Consider the following 21,089-nt stretch of genomic DNA (forward strand, 5'->3'; position numbering starts at 1 on the left):
AAATTAATTTTTTTTCAGCAATTGTCTGAGGAACCAGGAGTAATATCATTACGGAGGTGAAAGACCACATAAAGAAATGAGTGCATTGTGTGTCGTCAGAACAACTTGCAGCAGCTAGATTTCTGCAAAGCGCCTTTCAAAGCAAAAAAAAGTAGTATACTGCAAAGTATTTTAATTCTACTCGCGTGTCAGGAATGTCATGTCGCTGTCTGCTTACCGCATGTACATGCATCCACAGATACAACGTTTCAATCCAAGGGGCTTCTATCGTAAGAGAAAAACAAGAACATCTGCAGTAAGCCGGCAGTTTGTTTCTATTTTTCTTTTTTTGGTGAGCCCCGTAAAGAAAAAATGCTCACAAAAACGCCCTTAAAAAAAAAAGACGCCATGTGTTCGCCAGCACAACTTGTTGCTCAAAGAGGAGAACAGAGACGCGTGTTATGAGTGCACATGGGGATAAGGTGCTGTGCGTAGACCCGCATTTCAATAACATGCTCTGGAACACTATAGCATATTTTGCACTTCTGAGTGAGCTTAAAGTTTCAAGAAAACATACTTGAACCCAAAAATAAAACTTGACCACTCTTTAACAAGTTCTTTTAATTTCAAAAGAAAAGTCCATCAGGAAATGTAAGGAAAAAAAATAAAACACACGTGTTGTGCATGACAATAAAACGAGTGAGGTAGGTGAGGTGTCGCCAGCAACGCTGACTGGTCAGTTCATTCCGGTTTTTTAGTGCTGTCAGTCGAGTTGGCAACTCTCTTCAAAGTCTGGAGCACGTAAAAGATGGCATAGAGACAGCAGCCGAAGCTTGCCACAAAGGTGCCGATGAAGAACAGGATGCCGGTAGTGACAACCACGCCAAATGTGATCAAGGTGCCTGAAATACAAGAATAGTTTGACATACAAGAATAGTGCGATGTGCATCACATTACCCTTTCATTAGTAGGAATGCTCAAATAGCCAACTTCTAAAACCAAACTGAATATGAACGCTGCTTAAAAAGTGAGTAAAAATATCAACTGAAAAGCCAAACGCCAAGTTTCAGCATGCAAGTCCGAAGAAGTGTAAAGAAAAAAATTTACTCTATTAAATCAGCAGGAAACAAAAGACAAACATTAATTTGCGTTAATGAAATATCGTATTCACATGACTTTAGGTCGACCCATTTTGTTTCAATTTGAAATTTGCAGTTAAGGGGTCAACTTAGAATAGAAAAGTAGTATCAGTCGTAAAATCTTTCTGAAAGATCATCCCCACGTATTCCCACAAATCTAGCTTTCATGCACAGCTTTCAAGCACTGCCGTGAAGCTACCTTTGACTTTGTTTCCTTTGAAGGCAGTGTAACTTTTTTTTAAATGCGAGTCGACTTACAACCGTTTAAATGCAGCTCTGTTTCAAAACGTTTATCAATTTTGCAGTAAGAGGTGGTTGCTAGGAAACAAAATGAGCAGCAAGTTTAAAGTTTCATGTTTTACTACCAATCAATATCTTGCTGTAATATAATTGTCGTAGCAACTACAGTAACACTTCAGTCAAAAAGATGCTGCGAGAATCAGAATTTAATTTTAATTTAAAAAGTGCTTATTGAAGAAAGAGATGTTGGTTGAAGGGACACAATAGAGTAAAACGCTTTTTCAAGTATAAGTAAAGCACGACTTCAACATCATGAAAACACCACTCTTGCCACGACACGACACTTGGTAAGGGAGAAAACACGCAAAAAGTAACTGTGGGTGGAGACGCCATCATGAAACTCCCTCACCAAACACTGCGACATCATCAATTTTTGAAGGCGTCCACTGGGTCCTATGCAGCTTTTAATCGATAAAACTGAAGTACATTGTAATCTGTGGGTGCCATAGACTTGGCATACGAGGTCTCTGAAAATTTTGTTCAGCCCATCTAGCCTAAATATGGAAAATACATTGTGGAATCACTTACGCAACGCACGGACATTACGGCGCAAAATTTGGTAATGAAACTTCAACTTTAATTGTTTCTGCTAATAATGAAACTTAAGACACAAGAGTTTACAGAGCGCAGTTTACCAACTAAAACAAATCACTGTTTCACTTTAGTGTCCTTTTAAGGGAACAGGGTGAGCCCTATACCTGTCATGTATTTCAGGCCAGCTTTACGTAACTTTTTTTCCATAACCATAAAAGTTAGAGTAATTATTTTACTATCATTGTGATTATAAGCCATTCCTCTTTTTACTGAAACAGAATTATCCCTGAAACTTGTAATTCTAATTCTTGGTAATTTTTTTACATGAGATACCTAATTATCACTTGTTAATCGGTATTAGATGTCCTCTTTTGAAAAAAGTACTTCTTCACACAAGCAAGGTTGTAGATAACGCGCTCTTGAAGAGAGTTTCCGGTTATATAGAGTGTAAGGACCTCTTCCCGCGTAATATGGTGGGTTTTCGACACGGCCTATCAACGCAGGATGAGGAAGCAAATATTTGATAGTGGCACTCGGGACGTGCGAGGTATTCCAGCCCTGGATCTCACTAAGGCGTTTGACACAGTGTGCCAACGATACATACTGCAGGGCACGGCGGGAATAGGCATTGGAGTCAAATTCCAGGCATTCGTTAAGTCATTCCTTATGAACAGAACTGCCTGTATTCAGCTGGAGCAGATTCGGTCGAGCAAGTACAGATTGGGGCCTCGGGGTGCCCCCCAGGGATCTGTCATTTCACCACTGCTCTTCAATATAGTGATGAGGGGTCTTTCAGACAGGCTGGGTGGCCTCTGGGGCATAAGTCACGCACTTTACGCAGATGATATTACGGTTTGGTGCCCAGGGAGTTCCCTAGCAGAAATGGAGCAAGCTTTACAGGCGGCCTTGGACGAGACTGAAACCTATCTCGTAGACGTGGGTCTCAAGCTGTCTCCCAGTAAATCAGAGCTGTTACTTTACAGACCGGCTAAAAACAAGGGGTTAGGGGTCTAACACCCCTCAACCAGCTACCTGTGGCATTATATGCGAGTGGGCAAAAAATTCCTATAATTGACTCATTTAAGATACTAGGCCTGCTCGTAGACGCAAGGGGCTGTAATGCCAGAACAATTAGCCACATTAGAGCCAAAACCGAGAACATGCTGAGGTTAATTGCAAGGGTGTCCAATCGAAAGAAGTGTTTTGGTGAGGGCAACCTCCTGAACATGTACCATGCATTTCTCATGAGTCATATTAACTATGTGGTGTCTGCTCTAGTATGAGCCAAAACAGAAAAGAGGAAGTTAAATACGCTTTTGCATAACAGCATCAAGAAGGTGCTTGGCTTGCTGATCTGTACGAGCACTGGCAAGCTAGATGGACTTGGTACGCATAATAACATCGACCAGATCATAGAGGCACAGATCACTACCCAGGTGGTTAGGCTATCGTCGACCTCTGCAGGCAGGAGTATTTTTGACGAGGTCAGCATGTCTCCTAGGCTTACAGAGGAATGGCGAACAACACTGAGTCGGGAAACAAAGGCGAGCTACATGGTGGGGCCCTTCCCGCAAAACGTACATCCACAACATAACGAGGGTAGGTGCAAAGCCCCTGCACAAGCCATACTGAAGAGAGTGAGGAATGACATTGACTCCACCATGTTTGTTGACGCAGCGCTGCACGGTAACAGTAGAATGTTCGGTTTGTCGGTTATAGACAGGAGGGGAGTGCTTCGCTCTTCCGCCTCGGTAAAGGCGGCCACCCCGGGTATAGCAGGGCAAATCACGGTTGCGCTGGCCTTGTCCGACCCAGAGCGTTCTTACATTTACACAAACCTCAAGAGATGCTATTAGAGCTTACCAACTGGGCAACCTCGCTTAAGAGGCAACCTCCATTCTAGAAAAGAGGGCTTGTCCAGGTTATGTTATCACTTGGTTCCCCACACACATGGGGAAGAACGTTCTTGAAGACTTCCCAAACCTCAACGAGCTGGCCCATGATCGTGGGCGAGAACTTACGCGACGGTCTGGAGGCTACGGAGGGGCAGGAAAGGACTCAGCAGAATGATGCACTACCCATATTCAATGAAATAACCACGCATTACCAACTTGGCAGAAAAATCTATCCTCTTCCTCACGCAAAGCTCAGCAGAGCACAGTCAGCTACCTTGAGAATGTTGCAGATGGGGTCTTTCCCGTCGCGGAGATTCATAAGTAAAATATAAGCGGACGTTGACCCTAGCTGCCCTGACTGCAATGAAACCTTCTGCTCTATGGCTCACATTCTCTGGCGATGTCCCGCGCTGCCTAACAACCTTCTCTCAAGCTAAGCTGAATGGGAGGAGGCCATAAGAAGTATGGAACTGAGCAGGCAAATCTAGGCAGTCCAGAGGGCTTAAGAACGGGTGGAGCGTTACGGCGTTCTGTCCTCTATGTGGGCGCAGCCAGCGGTTACAACAGCCCCTCCCTCGTTAGAGAGTCCTGCGGTAACTCCTCCGGTTCTATTAACTTTCGCTGTCTGTCTGTCTGTCTCTCTGTCCTCACACAAGAACAATTCTGCTTCAGTATATTCTCTAGCACATTCTCTAAATACTGGCTGAAATATATGTTTCTTACGAGCAGTGAGAGTGGAAAGTTGTGCCTACACGTGAAACGTTGTTTTCAACTTTGTAACTAAGTGCTTCAGAGTGTTCGCTTCAACAACGATACCTGATCACCTTGATGATGTGTGATGTTTTATGGCGCCAGGGCCATTTGATGGCCAAAGAGCGCCAGGTCAGTCGACAAGTGATGCGAACAATGATCATGATAGGTGGCTGTAAAAGGGCCTTAAGATTCCTCGCGCTAAGGCGGGTAAAAACATAGAAGCATTAAAACCATGACATTGACGTGAAATATGTGCAATAATACTAAATGGCAAAACGTCGTGACAGTAGGACAGTGATGGAGATGCAGCCACCGCGGCAGCGACCTCTTTTCAGAGATCGTGCTACGGAGCGCCTGAGTATACTATGACATTAAAAGTACGTACATCGGTTAAAAACGCCAGCAATGATTTACGAGGAAAAAGGGGTTCTCTACCGATGAACATTGATGGGTCCAAGGGTATATATCTGTTGTCGGTAGGAATATAAAAAGTGCTTTTTTCTGAGAGAATCTAAATCAATGCACTGGACGAGGATGTGGAGAACCGTGAGCGGTTTTCCACATCTCTCGCACAATGGTGCATCTCCACCAGACAAAAGGTATGAATGTGTCGAGTGTGTGTGTCCTATCTGTAGTCTTGTAAGTGTGACTTGTATGTAGCGTGATCTGTATACTGTTGGCCAACTTCCAATTCTCGCTTTGACGACATGCAGTTTGTTTTCTGTCTGCCTATCCCATAGGCGCTGCCAGCACGCCCTGAGCTCCGGTCGTATAAATGGTTTCAGATCAAGCGCAGGGACTGCTACAGATGTATTGGCGCCAGCATTGTCTCGGGCAGATGGGCCCAGCTGATCCGCCAACACGTTTTCAGTGATTTCGCGGTGCCTCAGCACCCAGCAGACTACAACATGCCGTTTAAGAGTGTAGATCGTGCATAACAGAGAGCACAAGGACACAAGGACAAGATTTTTATGTTTTTGCAGAGTTTTCAGAGCCACCACAACGCTCAGCGAATCTGTGTATATTACCGCGCATTGTAGTTGCAGTTTCTTAATATGCTTGACAGCCACAAATACCGCGTGAGCCTATGCTGTGAAGATGCTTGTTTTGGAGTGCAGAATACCGGAGTTGGAGAAAGATGGGCCAACAGCTGCATAGGACACATCAGGGTGAGATTTCGAAGCATCTGTGAAAAATTCTGGGCAAGTGTACTTGTGTTGGGGTTCGAGGAAGTGGGTGCGGATATGTACCGAAGGTGCGTGTTTGGCGACTTCCGTGAAAGATAGATCGCAGTCTATAACTTGCCACTTCCATGGTGGCAGATATACTGCTGGAGCCATTAAATGTTGTTCTAAAAGTGGCACAGCTGTTTCCTCAGCGAGCCTCCTGACACGAAGTGAGTAGGGCTGTCTCAGCGAAGGACAGTCATCGAACAAGGTACAGTTGGACAGATCATTAATTGTGGAGTGAGCGGGATGTTCCTCATCAGCATTAACCTTGAAATAGTATGTAAAAGACAGGTAACATCTCTGCAGGTGGAGCGACCATTCATTTTATTCTACGTACAGACTCTCTATGGGGCTAGTTCGAAAAGCACTCGTAGAGAAGCAGATGCCTAGATGGTGGACAGGGTCGAGAATCTTTGAGGCTGATGGTGTCGCAGACTGATAGATTATATGTAGCACCGTAATCTAGGTGTGTGAGTACGAGGCTTTTGTATAGTAAATTCACCACACATTTCCTGTCACTGCCCCATGTAGGTCGTGATAACACTTTCAAGATATTCATGGTTTTTAAACACCTGTCTCTTAAATACTTGATGTATGGGATGAAGGTTAGTTTTGTGTATAACATTAGGCCTTGAAACTTATGCTCTGTCTTCACAGACAGGCGTTGACCATGCAGGTCAAAATCCGGATCGGAATGAATGCCCCTCTTTCGGCAGAACAAGATGCAGGTACTTTTTTGCGCGTTCAGTTTAAAACCATTCTCATCTGCCCATTGAGAGACCTTGTTCAAACCTAGTTGAACCTGACGTTCAGGCACTGAGAGGTTACGGGACTTAAAGCTGACCTGCACGTCGTCAACATATGTACAGTAAAACATATTTCATAGGATAATGAGGCACAAAGACCTCATTTTCACTATAGAAAGTGTACAACTCAATACCCCTCCTTGCGGCACTCCTGTTTCTTGAACAAATCTACAGGACAGCACAGTGCCCACTCGAACACGGAATGTCCGATTAGACAGGTAGCTTTCGATTATTTTCAACATTCTGCCCCACACACCTAGGTGTGACATGTCTCGGAGTATGCCAAAGCGCCACATAGTGTCACAGGCCTTCTCCATATCGAGGAACACTGACAGAAAGAATTGTTTATGAAAGAAAGCATCACGAATTTGTGCCTCGACACGGACAAGGTGGTTAGTAGCGGACTTAGCCTCTCGGAAGCCGCACTGGTATGGGTCAAGCAGGCTATTTGTTTCAAGGAAATGCATCAACCGTCTGTTCAGCATTTTTTCAAAAACCTTGCATAGGCAACTCGTCAATGTTATGGGCCTGTAGCTTGATGCTAAAGATGGGTCCTTGCCCTGTTTAAGAATCGGAATAATTATTGCTTCTTTCTAGGTGGAAGGAATCTCACCGGAAAACCAAACGGAATTGTACAAAAAAAGGAGAGCTTTTTGGGTTTCAGGAGGCAGACGTTTGAGCATTTCGTATAATATACAGTCAGGGCCTGGGACGGTTTCGTTACAGCAGTTTAATGATGTCTGTAACTCAGCTAAGATGAAAAGTTCACTGTATGCGCCATTGCTTGTGGATTTGCGTTCTATTTTCTGTTTTTCTGTCCTTGCTTTGTATCGTTGGAACGCTGGACTATAATGGGACAAGCTGGAGACCTGTTTGAAGTGTGCACTAAGGGCGTTCGCTTGGTCTTCCAAACCATTGCCTTGTGTGCTTACTAGAGGAAGAGTATGTGGTTCTCGTCCTACTACCCTATTGACCATTCTCTAGACTCTTGCTTCATGTGTATATGTACTGATTTCTGATAAATACCTTGCCAGCTCGCCCTCCTGGCCTGTCGACGCGTTCTCCTGGCTTGGGACTTGGATGTTTTTAAAATTGACAAGATTTTCAGCGGTCGGTGAGCGTCAAAGCAGTCTCCATTCTTTGTTTTGTTGTTTGCGAGCATTTCAGCACTCGCTGTTCCACCAACGGACTCGTCGTTTTCTGCCCAGTCGAGATGTTTGTGAAATGCACTTAGCTGCAGCTTCAATAACAAAAGCAGTAAAGTATTTTACAGCTGCATGTAAGCTAGAACCGCATATGTCAGTCCAATTAAGCTAGCAGCCTTGTAAAACTGGTCCCAATCGGCTTTTTCTATCAGTCACTTGGGAACCTGTGGAGGACTTTCATTTGGTACTGCTGAGCTCAGAACTACAGAATAGTGGTCATTTCCAAAAGGATTATTAATGACTTTCTAGAGAAGTAGTGGAAGAAGCGATGGAAATACAATGCTTAGGTCAACTGTCGAATAGGTATGGTTAGCAAGGCTATAATATGTTGCCTCTTTCCTATTGAGGAGATACGCGCCAGAGAAGAAAAGAAACTGTTCAACCAGACGACCTCGTGCATCGCAGCGCGAGTCACCCCACAGACTGCCATGTGCGTTGAAATCTCCAAGGAGAAGATACGGTTCTGGAAGTTCATCAATTAACGCCTGGAATTCTTTTTTACTAAGTTGGTGCTGAGGAGGTATATAAATAGAGCAAATTGTGACCAGTTTATTCAATATATCGGCTCGGACGGCTACTGCCTCAAGAGACGTCTGAAGTGGTAAATGTGTACAGGCAATTCCTGGATCCACAACAATGGCAACACCACCGGACGATGCGACTACATCATTCCGATCCTTTCGAAACATAGCATAACGACGTAGAAAGTTTGTGTGTTTCGGTTTCAAGTGTGTCTCTTGTACACACAGCACATTTAGTGTATGTTTGTGTAAAAGTTCTTGAATATCGTCGAGGTTTTTCAGCAGTCCTCTGATGTTCCACTGTAATATTTGTGTCATTGTTAATCTGTGTGGTGCTGTGTGTACAAAGGTGTTGCCTTACATTACAGGGTCCTTAGGAGGCCCTGTAATTCGTAGTCTTTCTTATTTAGTGTACTCCAAAAAGATGCACCTCTCCTTCTGCGTCTTAGGCGCCGGAAGAGTCGTACTTGTATCCATCGCCTCTTGTGAGGTGGTGGATGATGCCTGCTCGGCCGGCACATTCACAGAACTTTCGGACCTAACTGCGCTTGCAGTGGTCCGAGGTTCGGCAGACTGCGGAGTCTGCTGGCCCTGTTTCTTAGGTGGCGGAGCAGTACTGGCTGCTCCAGCCGGTGGCGCTTGTGGCGCGCTCGCAGTGTCACTCTGTGCGACTTTTGCGGGCACGGAAAGATGTGGCGCAGCGCCCCGGCGCCTCACATCGGCGAAGGAGGGACTGGACTGATGAATGGAGAACCGTTTACGTGCTTCTTGAAAGGACAGATTTAACTTCACTTTAATCTCAAGGATTTGTTTTTCTTTCTTCCAGATTGGGCACGATCTCAAGTAGGCAGCATGGTCTCCTTCACAGTTCGCACAGCATGATGTGTTTGAAGTACACGTATCTGATGGTGCTCGTTAGATGCACATTTTAAGCAAGTAATGCGCCCTCTGCAACTTTGTGACCCATGTCCGAAGCGCTGGTACTTGAATCATCTGCGAGGGTTTGGCCCATAGGGCCTGACACGGAGCTTGCAGTAGCCAGTTTCAATTGAATCAGGTGAGTCACTGGTACCAAAGGTGATGATTATGTGTTTCGTGGGTGTCTCTTTTTTCTCGTCGTATAATTATTCTTTGGACCTTGACTACAATCTGGTCTTGCCAGCCTTCTAATAATTCACTTTCGGACAGTCCAAGCAGGTCGTCATCAGAGACCACGCCGCACACTGTATTCATTGACCTGTGAGGGTTCACTGAGACTGACACATCCCCAAACGCTACCAGTTTAGGTAAGTTGTCGTATTGGAGCTTGTCGCGAACCTCCAAAAGGCGGTCGCTGCTTCCCAACTTCATTACGATATCCTGGGCCGATTGGTTTGGTGAGTGTTTTCAAGATAAGAAAAGGTGAGATTGCTCGGACTGTTTTGTTCTCTTTTTGGCTATGCAGGACATGAAACTTGGGGAAGAACTGCTTTGGTTTGGAAAGAAGAAACGGTTCTTCGGTGCGCCGCCTTTTCTGGCGGTGATCAGGGAGAGGGGGTAAAAAGTTGGCCATACAGATTGTGTACAGTTTGGCCGCAATGGTGGCCACCCACCACCGAGCCCAACAAGGGGACGCTACAAGGTCGAATGGTGAAAACTTGGAGACGCCAGCCATGCATCGCCACTATAACCAAATATAACTACCCAAGGTTGGGTAACTACACAGGGTTAACCCTAGCCACCAAAAAATTTGGAAGTAAACGGGAAAACAGAAGATGACCAAACAGATTAAAAATGAGAGATAAAGACGAAGATGTAGACAGAGAGAGAGATAGGAAAAGGCGACTGCCGGTTTCCCCTGGGTGGGTCAGCCCAGGGCTGCTGTCCACATGAAGCCGGGGCCAAAGGGATGTGTTGCCTCTGCCGGGGGGCCATAAAGGTCCGATCACCCAGCGTCAGCTCAACCCCCAGGATCCCCTTTTCCCCGGACACAGCAAAACCACGCATGGGTGGGCGTGGGAGGGATTCGAAATCCCCCCGTTAGCTCGGGCCCGTGGTGTCGTTACACACCAAACGCCTGCTTGCCCAGACGCCTTTGCGGGGACCTGATCACCTTTTGTTTGAAGTGTGGAAGGAACTGTACTTTGATAATACTGCAGTATTGTTTGAAGACAAAGACTAGAGCACTCTGGAGATAATAGAAGCTGGAGCAATGAAATGCGGTGATTACGGTGATTACTATCGTTTCTCTTAACCCCAAGAGAAATACACTTCCCTGATGGCAGATGGTAAAATTGCATTGTGATGTACACATGCTGTTTTGATCAGGTGACTGAGTGCGACTGTTCCTTCTTTCTCTCACTGGTATATATTTTAGAGCTCCGATAATAAAGGGACACTAAAGTCAAACAACAATTTATGTCAGAGTGAAAGCCCACTGTATGACAACGTCTAAAATCACAATATTATCAACAGCATTGCCCTACTTACCGAGAAATTAAGGTAAATGCATGAGAACACATGCACTACGATAGGGCATTTGCAAAGTGATCCCTATTACGTTAGCCGTACTGCCTACAATTAATCACTAGTAATAAAACTAGCTGCACTAAATAAAGAGCCTTCCATGTACCAAAAGACATAATAAAATGTTGCTTGTTCGTTTTTGTTTGATACATGGAAAAAAGAACCGCGGAAGGTTACTGTGGGGAATGGCGTGAGTTGTTCAAAAGTTTAATTTTCGCCTGGTTAAACTGGACAGGTCGTGACATCTAGCAGAGGTCAGTTGAACCAAAACAGTCTGCCATCTTGGAGCCAATGACAGGAAATTCTTCAATGGCCGTTGTTGCTGCTGTGGCTCCCGCTGCTTTACTTCTGCTGCTACTAGTGTCAGCGGCCGCACAGTAAAGCCGGGCAACACTGCACGGCCACAGTTACTTGACACGTTCTACTTCGCTCAAACGTTCCACACGCTCAAACGTGACTTGGCACAAAAGTAACACTAAGATGTTTTTGAACCGCTATTTCAACAACCAAGGTCGACTTAATAGTTGCCTTTAGTGTTCTTTTAAAGGTTAATTGGAAGTATAGTCACTGTATATGCTCCCTATACGGGAACGCCGTAGCGCATAGGTCTGCCATCTTCCCTGGTTAGCAACCTTAGTAACGCAGCAAAACATTGCTTTGTTTTTGCAAATGACTTGCTTACGCCTATCACCGATCGTCAGTTGACATGTCTGGCATGTCAACGAAGGGGGAAGAAAGAAGGAACATCTGTTTTCAGGACTGTGCCACGGGAGTTCAAAAGCATTTTTTAGTCTGTGACGGTAGCACAAAGGCATAGCGTAGTGTCAAATAACATGCCCCCCTGCTGCCGCATGATCAAGTGGCGCCAGTTATGGAAGATAACCAACAACCCACAAATACAAAGTATAGGTTCTCCGCAATTCAAGGAGTGCTCCACTAAGGCTACAGCATTGATTATTTCAGTATTTTTTTCGAAAATGATGCCGAATACATGCAGAAACTCTGCTGTCGAAGCTTAAAGACTATGAATCTCATGCAAATAAAAGAACCAGTTCGTAGCTAATGAGCTACAGAGCGCACGACGGTCACTTAATAGATTCCAAGAGAACGGCAATCGCTTTCAACGGTAGGTCCTGTGCACCAACTTTTCCGCAGTGCATGGTTGCTAGCCGCACTGGAAAACGAAGGCACTACTCTGCTACCGAAAGGTAGCACACACAGTGACTTTAGTTAGAAGTAAGCGCTTGCACCTGTCGTGTATTTCTTTCTTTTGTGTAAGAAGTTCCGCGCTATAAGCCTTGCAATTATGGACTACCAACTAGCCTGAAGCAATGACGTGCTTTGAAAGGAAAGCATTGGAGATTGCGAAAAACACCAAAGAGCATGTTACAAAGTTGCTGAGCGACATTACTGTCAAAAGCTTTCAGAGTACCTTCCAGGCATGGCAAACATGTCTATGCGAGTCTGCTGATGCAGTGCAATGGTATCTTCAAGAATTTAAGCCATTTGCATAGGTCCCAACAATAAAAAAAATTTTTTAATGTACATTACTTTTATAACAGACCCTGTATGTACCTCCCAACAAATACTTCAACAAATACCTGATGAAGAAATCAAGCTCGAAATTAGAAGCATTAAGTGTCCGGGGTAAGTACACCCTAGTGGCATGAGCGGAAAATTCACCAGTTAAATGTTTGAATATACTTGCAACTGAAATTCTTAGTACAACCCACAGTCAAAGAAATAGCTTCCCCAGAAGGTTCGAAGTAAAAGCGCGGTATGTAGACAGGGACAGCTAAGACACGGACGTCCCTGTCCACCTATGACGCTCACATTCCAAACCATCATGAATCCCCAACTCGCCCCATCAACCATTTTCACCAGAAGACTGACTGTGGCTGCCTTCTGGTGCGAGTACAACTTACCTTCAATAAAGAGGAAGCCCATAAAAGTAAGGAGGCAGAGGACAACGATGAAGCTGAGAAAGACCAGTGCCGGCAAGCTGAGAACACCCAGCATGACGGCTGCACTCGTGGACAACACGGGGTTGTCCTTCAGGTACGTCTGGTACAGCTCAGACTCGCGAACGAGCTCGATCTGAGAGGAGGCGCGCTGCACGAGCGCGCTGATAGTCATCAATATGTTCTCCATCACGCTTGCTGGGCGGCTGCTCATGGCCAGGTCTTCCCAGTCATCGGGGGTATGCGACGCACTGCACAAGAAGGAGATGATATGTGGGGTTTAACGTCCCAAAACTACCGACACAAGAAGAAGAGGTAATGCGCATAGAATGACCCTTATTTAGCTGATGCATGTGTTATAAGTGTGCAAAACTTGTGTGACAAAAAAAAAGCATGGCATCCATTCATAGATCTCATGTGGTGCAATCATGCTCAAAATGAAGTGGTCAATACAGGCCTAAAACAAAGCTTACAGTACTCACAATCAAATGAAAATAAAGGAACAAAGTGAAAAATAATAGCTAACAGAAATAACCAAGAAATAATCTCATTATTCAACTTTAAATAGCTAAAAATGCCTCTGAAACATTCAGTCGACTCTCGCATTTCACAAGAGAGGGCGCCACTGCCTGGCCAATCATATGAATACTCCTCACTGCAGTGCTGATCCACCGCGGCAGACTTGTAAAACTGTGGAATTTCACTTAGTTATGGTTATTAACACCTGAACTGAAAAAATATTCTACCACTCAATAATTATTCATGCATGAGCGAGGGTTGAAAGGTTTTATTCACACACCTCTATTCATGCAACTCAACAGCTTTTCTTTTGTTTACCTGATCCTTCTGTCACTGAACAAAGTTTTTGTTGAACTCTTTTCCTCAGTTTTCTCAAATATTGCACACACTCCTAGCTGTGCTGACCGGTAGTATACAATGTTAGCACCCTTTAAACGTTTCACATTTTTTCAAAACACAAATAGGTCAAAACCGAGGAATTCTTTTCCTTATAACCGAATACCAAGTTTTGTTGTCAAAGGCAACTGATATACCATCGTTCCTTTCCGAAAACAAAATTTTCATCTCTTGCTTTTTGTATGAACATGTTTCCATTCCAGAGGGGGGGCAAGGAGGGGAAGAACCCAAAAATTGTGTCAGTTCAAAAAAAGATATGGTAGTACAAAGAACACCCAAAAAAATTGCTGTTCCCTGTCCCTATCACCTACATTTGCAAACGTTCGCACATTTGTTGATTTTCTTTAAGTGTAAGATTATTTTTTCAAAGTGGTTTCGCCCAAAGCAGGTCTGTAGAAACTAAGGTTGTTTTTTTCGAGTCCCAGTGTTCTGCTGTTGCTAACCAAAGCCATTTATATCTGACCTCTCAAAGGCAAGATAATGCAGCGAAAAAAAAAAAAAAAAACGAACGCACCAAAAGGAACACAGATACGGCTCTCCGTGTGCGTTCTGCCTCCTTTGCGCTGTTTTATCTACCCAAAGTATGAAGCAACTTGTACAAGCACCCGTTTTAGCTAAACTTGCAAAGATTTGACATTTCTCAGCAGCTTGTTATCTATAAAATCCATACTAACAGTGTTTGTCTCAGCTTGTGCATGCTGAAGGAAAGACTACCAATCCTCTTAGTTGAACTAAACTTGCATTTTTGCCCCATATTTTCTGCCTATGATTAAGCCTCTGGTATTCTGCAAGCATCTATTTTAGCGCCATTATTTTTCAGTGTTTGCAAAAACAATCTGGCAGAATGTTTGTCTCATTTGTTTTCTTTTTTGTAAGCTGACAAGATTAAACGCTATGTTAAAATAAATCGGTGCATGGTTGTAAATTGCTGAATGAAGATGTGATCCTGTTTTAAATTCCCAAAAATTGTAGGTGCCTCATTTTTGTTTAAATAGCATACTTCAAATTTTAAAAAATTAATCCAGCAAACATAATTGTTTTCTTTCACTTGTGAAATATCTACCTCTCTGCAAAGATACTCAATAGAAAACATTCAACTGAAAAAAGAGAGATGTATGCGTGACTTGAGAAATGACTCGCTATGAACATCAATAGGTGCAACGGAATATTGTGCTGTCGGTAGAGTAACAGAAAGTGTTGTTTTCTAATAGCATTCAATCCTTGCATTGTATTAAAATATAAAGTATGGTGGTCACTACACTTATGTGGTCACTACTTTTATCACAGAAAGATGGATTGCCACTGGACAATAGACATGAATGTGTAGTGCATGCACTTCCTGTTAGCATTGTATTACTTCTGTGCGGCGTGACTGATAATGGCAGCGAATTACCAAAGTTCAGGCGCGATTACGTGCAGCTCATTTTGTGTGTGCCTAGTCCATGTGCTCTGCCACTAAGCCCCGAACTTCTGTTTAACGAAAGGTTTTAGGTCAAGTGCAGGGATAGATATGGATGCGTTCGCAGTGTTTTTATTGATGGATGCAGCTAAGTAATCAGCCGGCATGTTTCTTTGTGTCTTGTGATGCTCTGGCACCCAGCACAGTACGACATTCTGTTTGAGTGTATAGACCGTGCATGAGAGTGAGTCGAGCGACACAAGTTCTGTGTTTTGAGGGCTTTTACCACGCTTAAAAGCAATGGGTGTATATGACTGCACTTAGTTTTAATTTTATAATGTGTTTGATGGCCGCAAATATCGCATAGGCTGTATCTGTGAATATGCTTGTATTGAGGTGCAAAGAGCCTGCATTGGAAAGTATGGGCCAGCCACAGCATAGGAAACAGAAGTGCTCGCCTTTGAGACATCGGTACAGAATTCTGGACAACTATATTTGTGCTCGAGTTCGAGGAAGTACGTACGGATGAGTGCAGTATGCGCATGTTTTGTAATTTCCACAAAAGATACATCACAGTTTTATATAGCTGCCTTTGCTACGGCAGAACATATGCAGCAGGAGCAATCAAACGGCGTTCAAGTGGCACACCCGTCTGCTTAGTGAGGCCACTCACAAGAAGTGAGTAGGGCTGTCTCAAAGAAGAACGGCTGTCAAATGGGGTAGAAATCGACAAATTGTTAATTGTGGTGTGTGAGGGGTGTTCTTTGTCTGCGTTCACTTTTAGATAATGTAGGTCCCTGCAGGTAGAGAAAGGCGAGTGCTTTCAAGGTACAAAATTTAAGAAAACTGATGAACTAGGTTGACAACTTTCTACTTAAGGAATCACAACAAAAAATACTGGTTATTTAAAAAAAAATGTATCTAAAATCCCCCCCCAAAAATTGGAGAAATACGACATTTGTCCCCTTCAGAATTACTTCTGCTGTAGCTGCAGGCATCTTATCATGGCTAAAGACATTATTTGGCACAGTAATTAAAAGTGGTACACATGTATTAACAAACACCAAAGAACTGCACTTATGTAATTGTCTTAAATAGTGACTTTATTCAGGTCGTCTGCTTGTTTCACTCATCAATGCTTCATTCTCGGTGTCGCCGTCAAATTCGATTTAATTTTATTACACCACATCAGTTTCTAGAGACTGCTTTTTTTACACTTCAAAGCTACGATACTTTTTTCACATGAAGAACTTCAATGCGAGCACTGGACATAACAGCCTAGCTTTGATAATTAAAAAGTTAACTTTATTTCCTTAACTATAGTCCCAAATTAGATCTTTGACCATCATGAGATGCCTGCCACATCAGATACAGCAATTGTGAAGACAGCAAATATTGCATTCTACTGGTTTTCGAGTATTTAAGACACATTTCTTGAAACCCTGCATATTACAGTTGTGTGGATAGGTACTATCAATTAAGACATCTAAAGAAGACAAAATAAGTGATGCATTACGCCTTCCTCTTGAAGTTATGTTTCGAGAACTTAAGAGTAGGACGCAGATAACAAAGTGCTCCATTAGCACTCTAACAATTTCACAGAAGCTGTACACCGAAATATAATGAATAAACCCTTTAGATGCTCTGATAAATGCAGCTTAGCTAATGGCGATATGAGCCTGTTTTCCTAAGTCATAAAATGATGAACTCCATGCTTCAATCTTTTTAACATTTAACTTAATAATTCTTAGCAATTTTTGTAGTAAAGAAATGCAATGCAGCATGATATTGACAAAGCAGGACACAATTAAGTCACAATCTTGAGCACATAAAAATGATACAAACACCAGTGTCTGTGTTTGCATCATTTTTATCTGTACATGATTGCTTTCTACGTGTGCTGTTTCATCCATATCACGCTTCGCAAACTTTCCTATTAGTACGTATTATGTGACGTAGCAAATCAAAATTGTTGTTGATACATATGACATGATCTAGATAGCGTTCTCTTTAGGTGCAACAAATTACCTTCAAATTCATTATTTGCCTAATAAAAGTTGTGCTTTTCATGCATACGAAATAGAAAAGAGGTTGCGCCTTGATGTAGTTAACTTCTCAGACGAAAATCATACAGCACCCATAAAACATGTTGATGCCATACCTTGACGTCTACAACTTGACAGGCCTGAAATCTTCCGACTACTAACCCTGTCATCGCATTTGAAGCGTGAAGCTTGAAATAGGCTTTGGGCTGCTCGATAAGCTTCACTACAGGTGGATTGACACACAGCACGTGTGCTATCGAGAACACAAAAGATAAAGCAGTGCATGAACACAGTTATCAGTCAACACACTCGTGCCCTGTATATTTGTCGCAGCCTAGAGTGGGAGGCTACACAATGACAGACAAGTGACGAAACCACATTCCGAGCTAATGAAAAAAAGCTTGGCCATGTGACAGAGTTCTTTTTTTAGAAAGCATTGAATCAAAACAGTTTCTTGAAAAGCATTAAATAAAATATATATGTCTAATATAATATTGTTAATAAAGTGATTTGTTGCCTGGAAATGTATCCGTCATCAAGGTTCATCTGCAGACAGTGTAAACAAAGGTGGGGTTGAAATCTTTACATTTCTGCAGTCATAGTTATGCTTGTTTTTAAATAATTAGCATCTTCTCCTATATCCAGATTTATAAAAGTTACTAAAACATTTAGGACAGGTCGGTGCGGCTTACCACTAAGCGCGGTTTTCAGGCACTAGCTGTAAAAAAAAGCATGCCCACTTACCTACAGATTTATTGAATGGAGTGGAGCATGGTGCAATTTTGGCACATGCATAACACATGATTTTTCGTATCAAGTGCTTATCACTGCATTTATAACTTCATATAGAACAAGCGCCCTTGATCTGAATATAATGTTACTGACATTTTACTAGCCAAGGTAGTACCTATCTTTTTGAAAAATTGACATGTTTTCACTAGTTTTTCTCCTGCTGCCGGACACACAAGTCCGCGGTGAAAACCTCACCAGGAGACATACGAGTCTCCTTTTGCCTTACCTCGTGAACATATTTCACACTGCGAATTGTGTATGCATGTCTGGAATTAGCAATTTAAAAATTGCAATTAAAATATGTCTCTCAAAGTTCATGAGCTGTTTCAGTGCCACTCCTGTCCAGTATATCAATGTTTACATCTGCTTTTTTTTTACATCTGTCTCAGCCAGCACCTTAAAACCACATTAAATTTACAACACTCTGTAATGAGAGTCCTGTCTTCGTCTTTACTACCAATTATTTGAGGTGCATCAACATGACTGCATCAACATGACCGAATCAACATGACCACAACACGACGCTCAACCTGCAATGCTTATTGTACGCACATAGCACGCTTACCTATATACCACACTAGGTGGAACAACAGAAGAGACAAGAGAGTGACAGGTGTCGGCTTCTAGCAATACAATGGAGAGATCCTGAACATCTACTGTAAGACAAAAGTCTCTTACAATGATGTCACAGCCACCCAGTTCTGGGCACGAAGATTATATTTTATGCATGTCAATTTCTTGGTTTCGTCGCTTCATCTAGCACTTCTGCTGTCCACGGCTGTGCATGCCGTGGACAGATTTCGTTTTAATAACTGCTAAGATATCGGATACTCTGTTTGTTCTCTGACCCACTCTGCTGCATTCCTATTTATAATTCCACTCAGCACTGACTGGCCCTTAGCTTCTTATTGAGGTTCGATGTTATTCTCCAGGTTTCTGCCATGGATGTTCAACTGGCAAAATAGAATTGCTGAACTGGCATATTGAATTGCTCCATTCTAGTCCATGATCACAGCAAGTTATCGGTAGGAGTGCCTGCCGTACACACACAACAGTCCATCTTTATTCTTTGGTGGATTCCTGCTTCGAGAGTAGGCACTCCCGTCAGTGTTTGGCAAAGATAAACATGTTCTTTTACTGACACAAGGGTCCGGCTGTCTGTCATGAATTCTCTATCTTTTGCCAGACCACCTGGCATTATCTTTGTAGTCTGCATATTTATTTTCAACACTACTTTGAGACTTTGTCTCTTTAAATCTCCAGTCATTTCTTTTTTCTGTAATTCACTGCCATTACTGCTGAAGAGTACGATGTTGGTAAACTGTACATTGCTCAGGTATTGTCGCTAATCTTAATAAATGGAAATCGACAACCTCCCACTTGTAGCATGAAGCCACCAAGACCTTCAAGACAAAAGTTAATCTTGAAACCTGTTTGTTCTCATGCAGTCATTTGAATACTCCAAGCATTGGATAGCAGGGGAGAGGTTAAAACTCACAAATGGACCCCTTAATCATGATTTTCCCAACTTTTTGCTAACTTTTTGGAGGAGCAGCACTGTAGCTGTGGAATGACAGGGTAACCATTTCTGAAGTCGGCTTGTTCTCTAAGACGATTGATATATATCAAGTGTGGCTTTCATCCTGTTCGAAATTATCTTTGTGACTGTTTTGCATCGTGCTCGACAATCGTTCAATGCGAGGCATTTCACAACTAATGTAAGAGTGTTTTTCCTCTGTTCCAAATGGGTGCAATTAAAAATCCAACAGCATGCATTTTGGGCCTAATATTCAATTTTTTTATGCAAGGATTGAAGGTGACCAATCGCAGAGTAATTAGATATTTAATTACAAGCTAAATGTTGTTAATTTCTCAAACTCATTGATAAGAACATATTCCTTTGTCATCTTTCTTGAAATGTAATACAGAGTGCCTTAGAATCATGCCATGCAAACTTGATGCATTTCCACAAAGTGTATCACAATTCGCACCCAAATAAATGGGATAGAAATGTTACCTTATTGTTCGAAATTATGCATTATTTCCCACTTTCCTTTCCCCAACTATGTTAGAGCTTTAGCATAAATGCAAGCATATAGAAATCAAGCGTGCTGGATTGCACGATAAACAATATTACATAGAAACCAGCTAATTGCAACTAGTAAAATGTTTTTTTTTTTTCTAAGTTTGGAGGAAAAAAAAAAGGGGGGGGGGGGTTAGAAAGTACAGGACTTGAAAAAGGAAATGTAACCTTCAATGTTAATCGCATTAATCGGATAACAAAATCATCGGTTAATCCATGTAGGTCATGACCGTATCCAGGAATATTTTTTTTCGGGGATTTTTATGTCTCAAACGGCTATCTTTGGCATCTGGAGCCGGGTCGATGTGAAGGCTTGCAAATACTTCAGTATCACCCGAAAAGCTAAAGCACGACAAAATTATGGGGGGTGTCAGAACCCCCACAGCTCCCCCTAGTAACGGCCCTGATTCAGCTAGCGGTTGTCGCTAGCTGAACGGCGGGCCAGTACAGGGAAAAGAGAGAAACTAGCGGTGAATAACACAAACTACGGAACCTCCGTACATCAAAACAAGCGGAAATCACCGAACCAGCGTTGGTCACTTCTTTGTACTCCCCATCCGTCACCACAAATGTGACAGGGTGAATAAGCGAAACCTCTTTCTCGTTCGCGCAGCAGCGGCGTTGAAACAGCGTAGTCAGCAAACAACCGGGAAGAGATAGAGGAAAAACAGTCTCACCTCCTACCGTCGCTGGCACTGTCCGCTTGCATTGGAGACGTGCAGCAACAGCGCCGCGCTGAATTCCCACTAAACAAGCTTGTTTGCGGAAATTGGAAGGAAGCCCAAAATATCCTCCATACAACGCGCTCGAAGGCGGTGCGGCGCTGCTCAAGCAGCTGCCAGCAGGCAGTGGCTAATAATTCAAAGTGAGCGCCGCACAAACACATGACAAATTGTGAAGCAGTTTATCACCGCTAGAGGCAATGCTATCGCGTTATGCGTTAAAATCTTCGCTGCGACGTTGACGCGCCGCCGCTGACGACAACTGACAGGCGCGCCGCCGCCACAACGGACGAGGTTTTTTTTTTT

The 21,089-nt window shown here is 43.1% G+C and overlaps 1 protein-coding gene across 2 annotated transcripts; it reads right to left on the minus strand.

The window, feature by feature from the left end:
• Positions 1–569: 569 nt before the first annotated feature.
• Ldaf1 (Lipid droplet assembly factor 1) lies at positions 570–20,915 on the minus strand. 2 transcript variants are annotated; one of them, XM_037431059.2, is made up of 3 exons: positions 20,739–20,915; positions 12,792–13,078; positions 570–881 (listed from the first exon to the last, which is right to left on the minus strand). In XM_037431059.2, exons 1-3 carry the CDS (start codon positions 20,768–20,770, stop codon positions 721–723), a joined length of 480 nt encoding a protein of 159 aa, XP_037286956.2. In that variant the 5' UTR covers positions 20,771–20,915; the 3' UTR covers positions 570–720. The 2 variants fall into 2 exon arrangements, with proteins under 2 accessions (XP_037286956.2, XP_037286957.2); XM_037431060.2 differs by lacking the exon at positions 20,739–20,915 and adding an exon at positions 17,303–17,458.
• Positions 20,916–21,089: the final 174 nt, after the last annotated feature.

This window comes from Rhipicephalus microplus, chromosome 7 (genome assembly GCF_043290135.1).
Source record: "Rhipicephalus microplus isolate Deutch F79 chromosome 7, USDA_Rmic, whole genome shotgun sequence".
In the NCBI taxonomy this organism is placed as follows: Eukaryota; Metazoa; Arthropoda; class Arachnida; order Ixodida; family Ixodidae; genus Rhipicephalus; species Rhipicephalus microplus.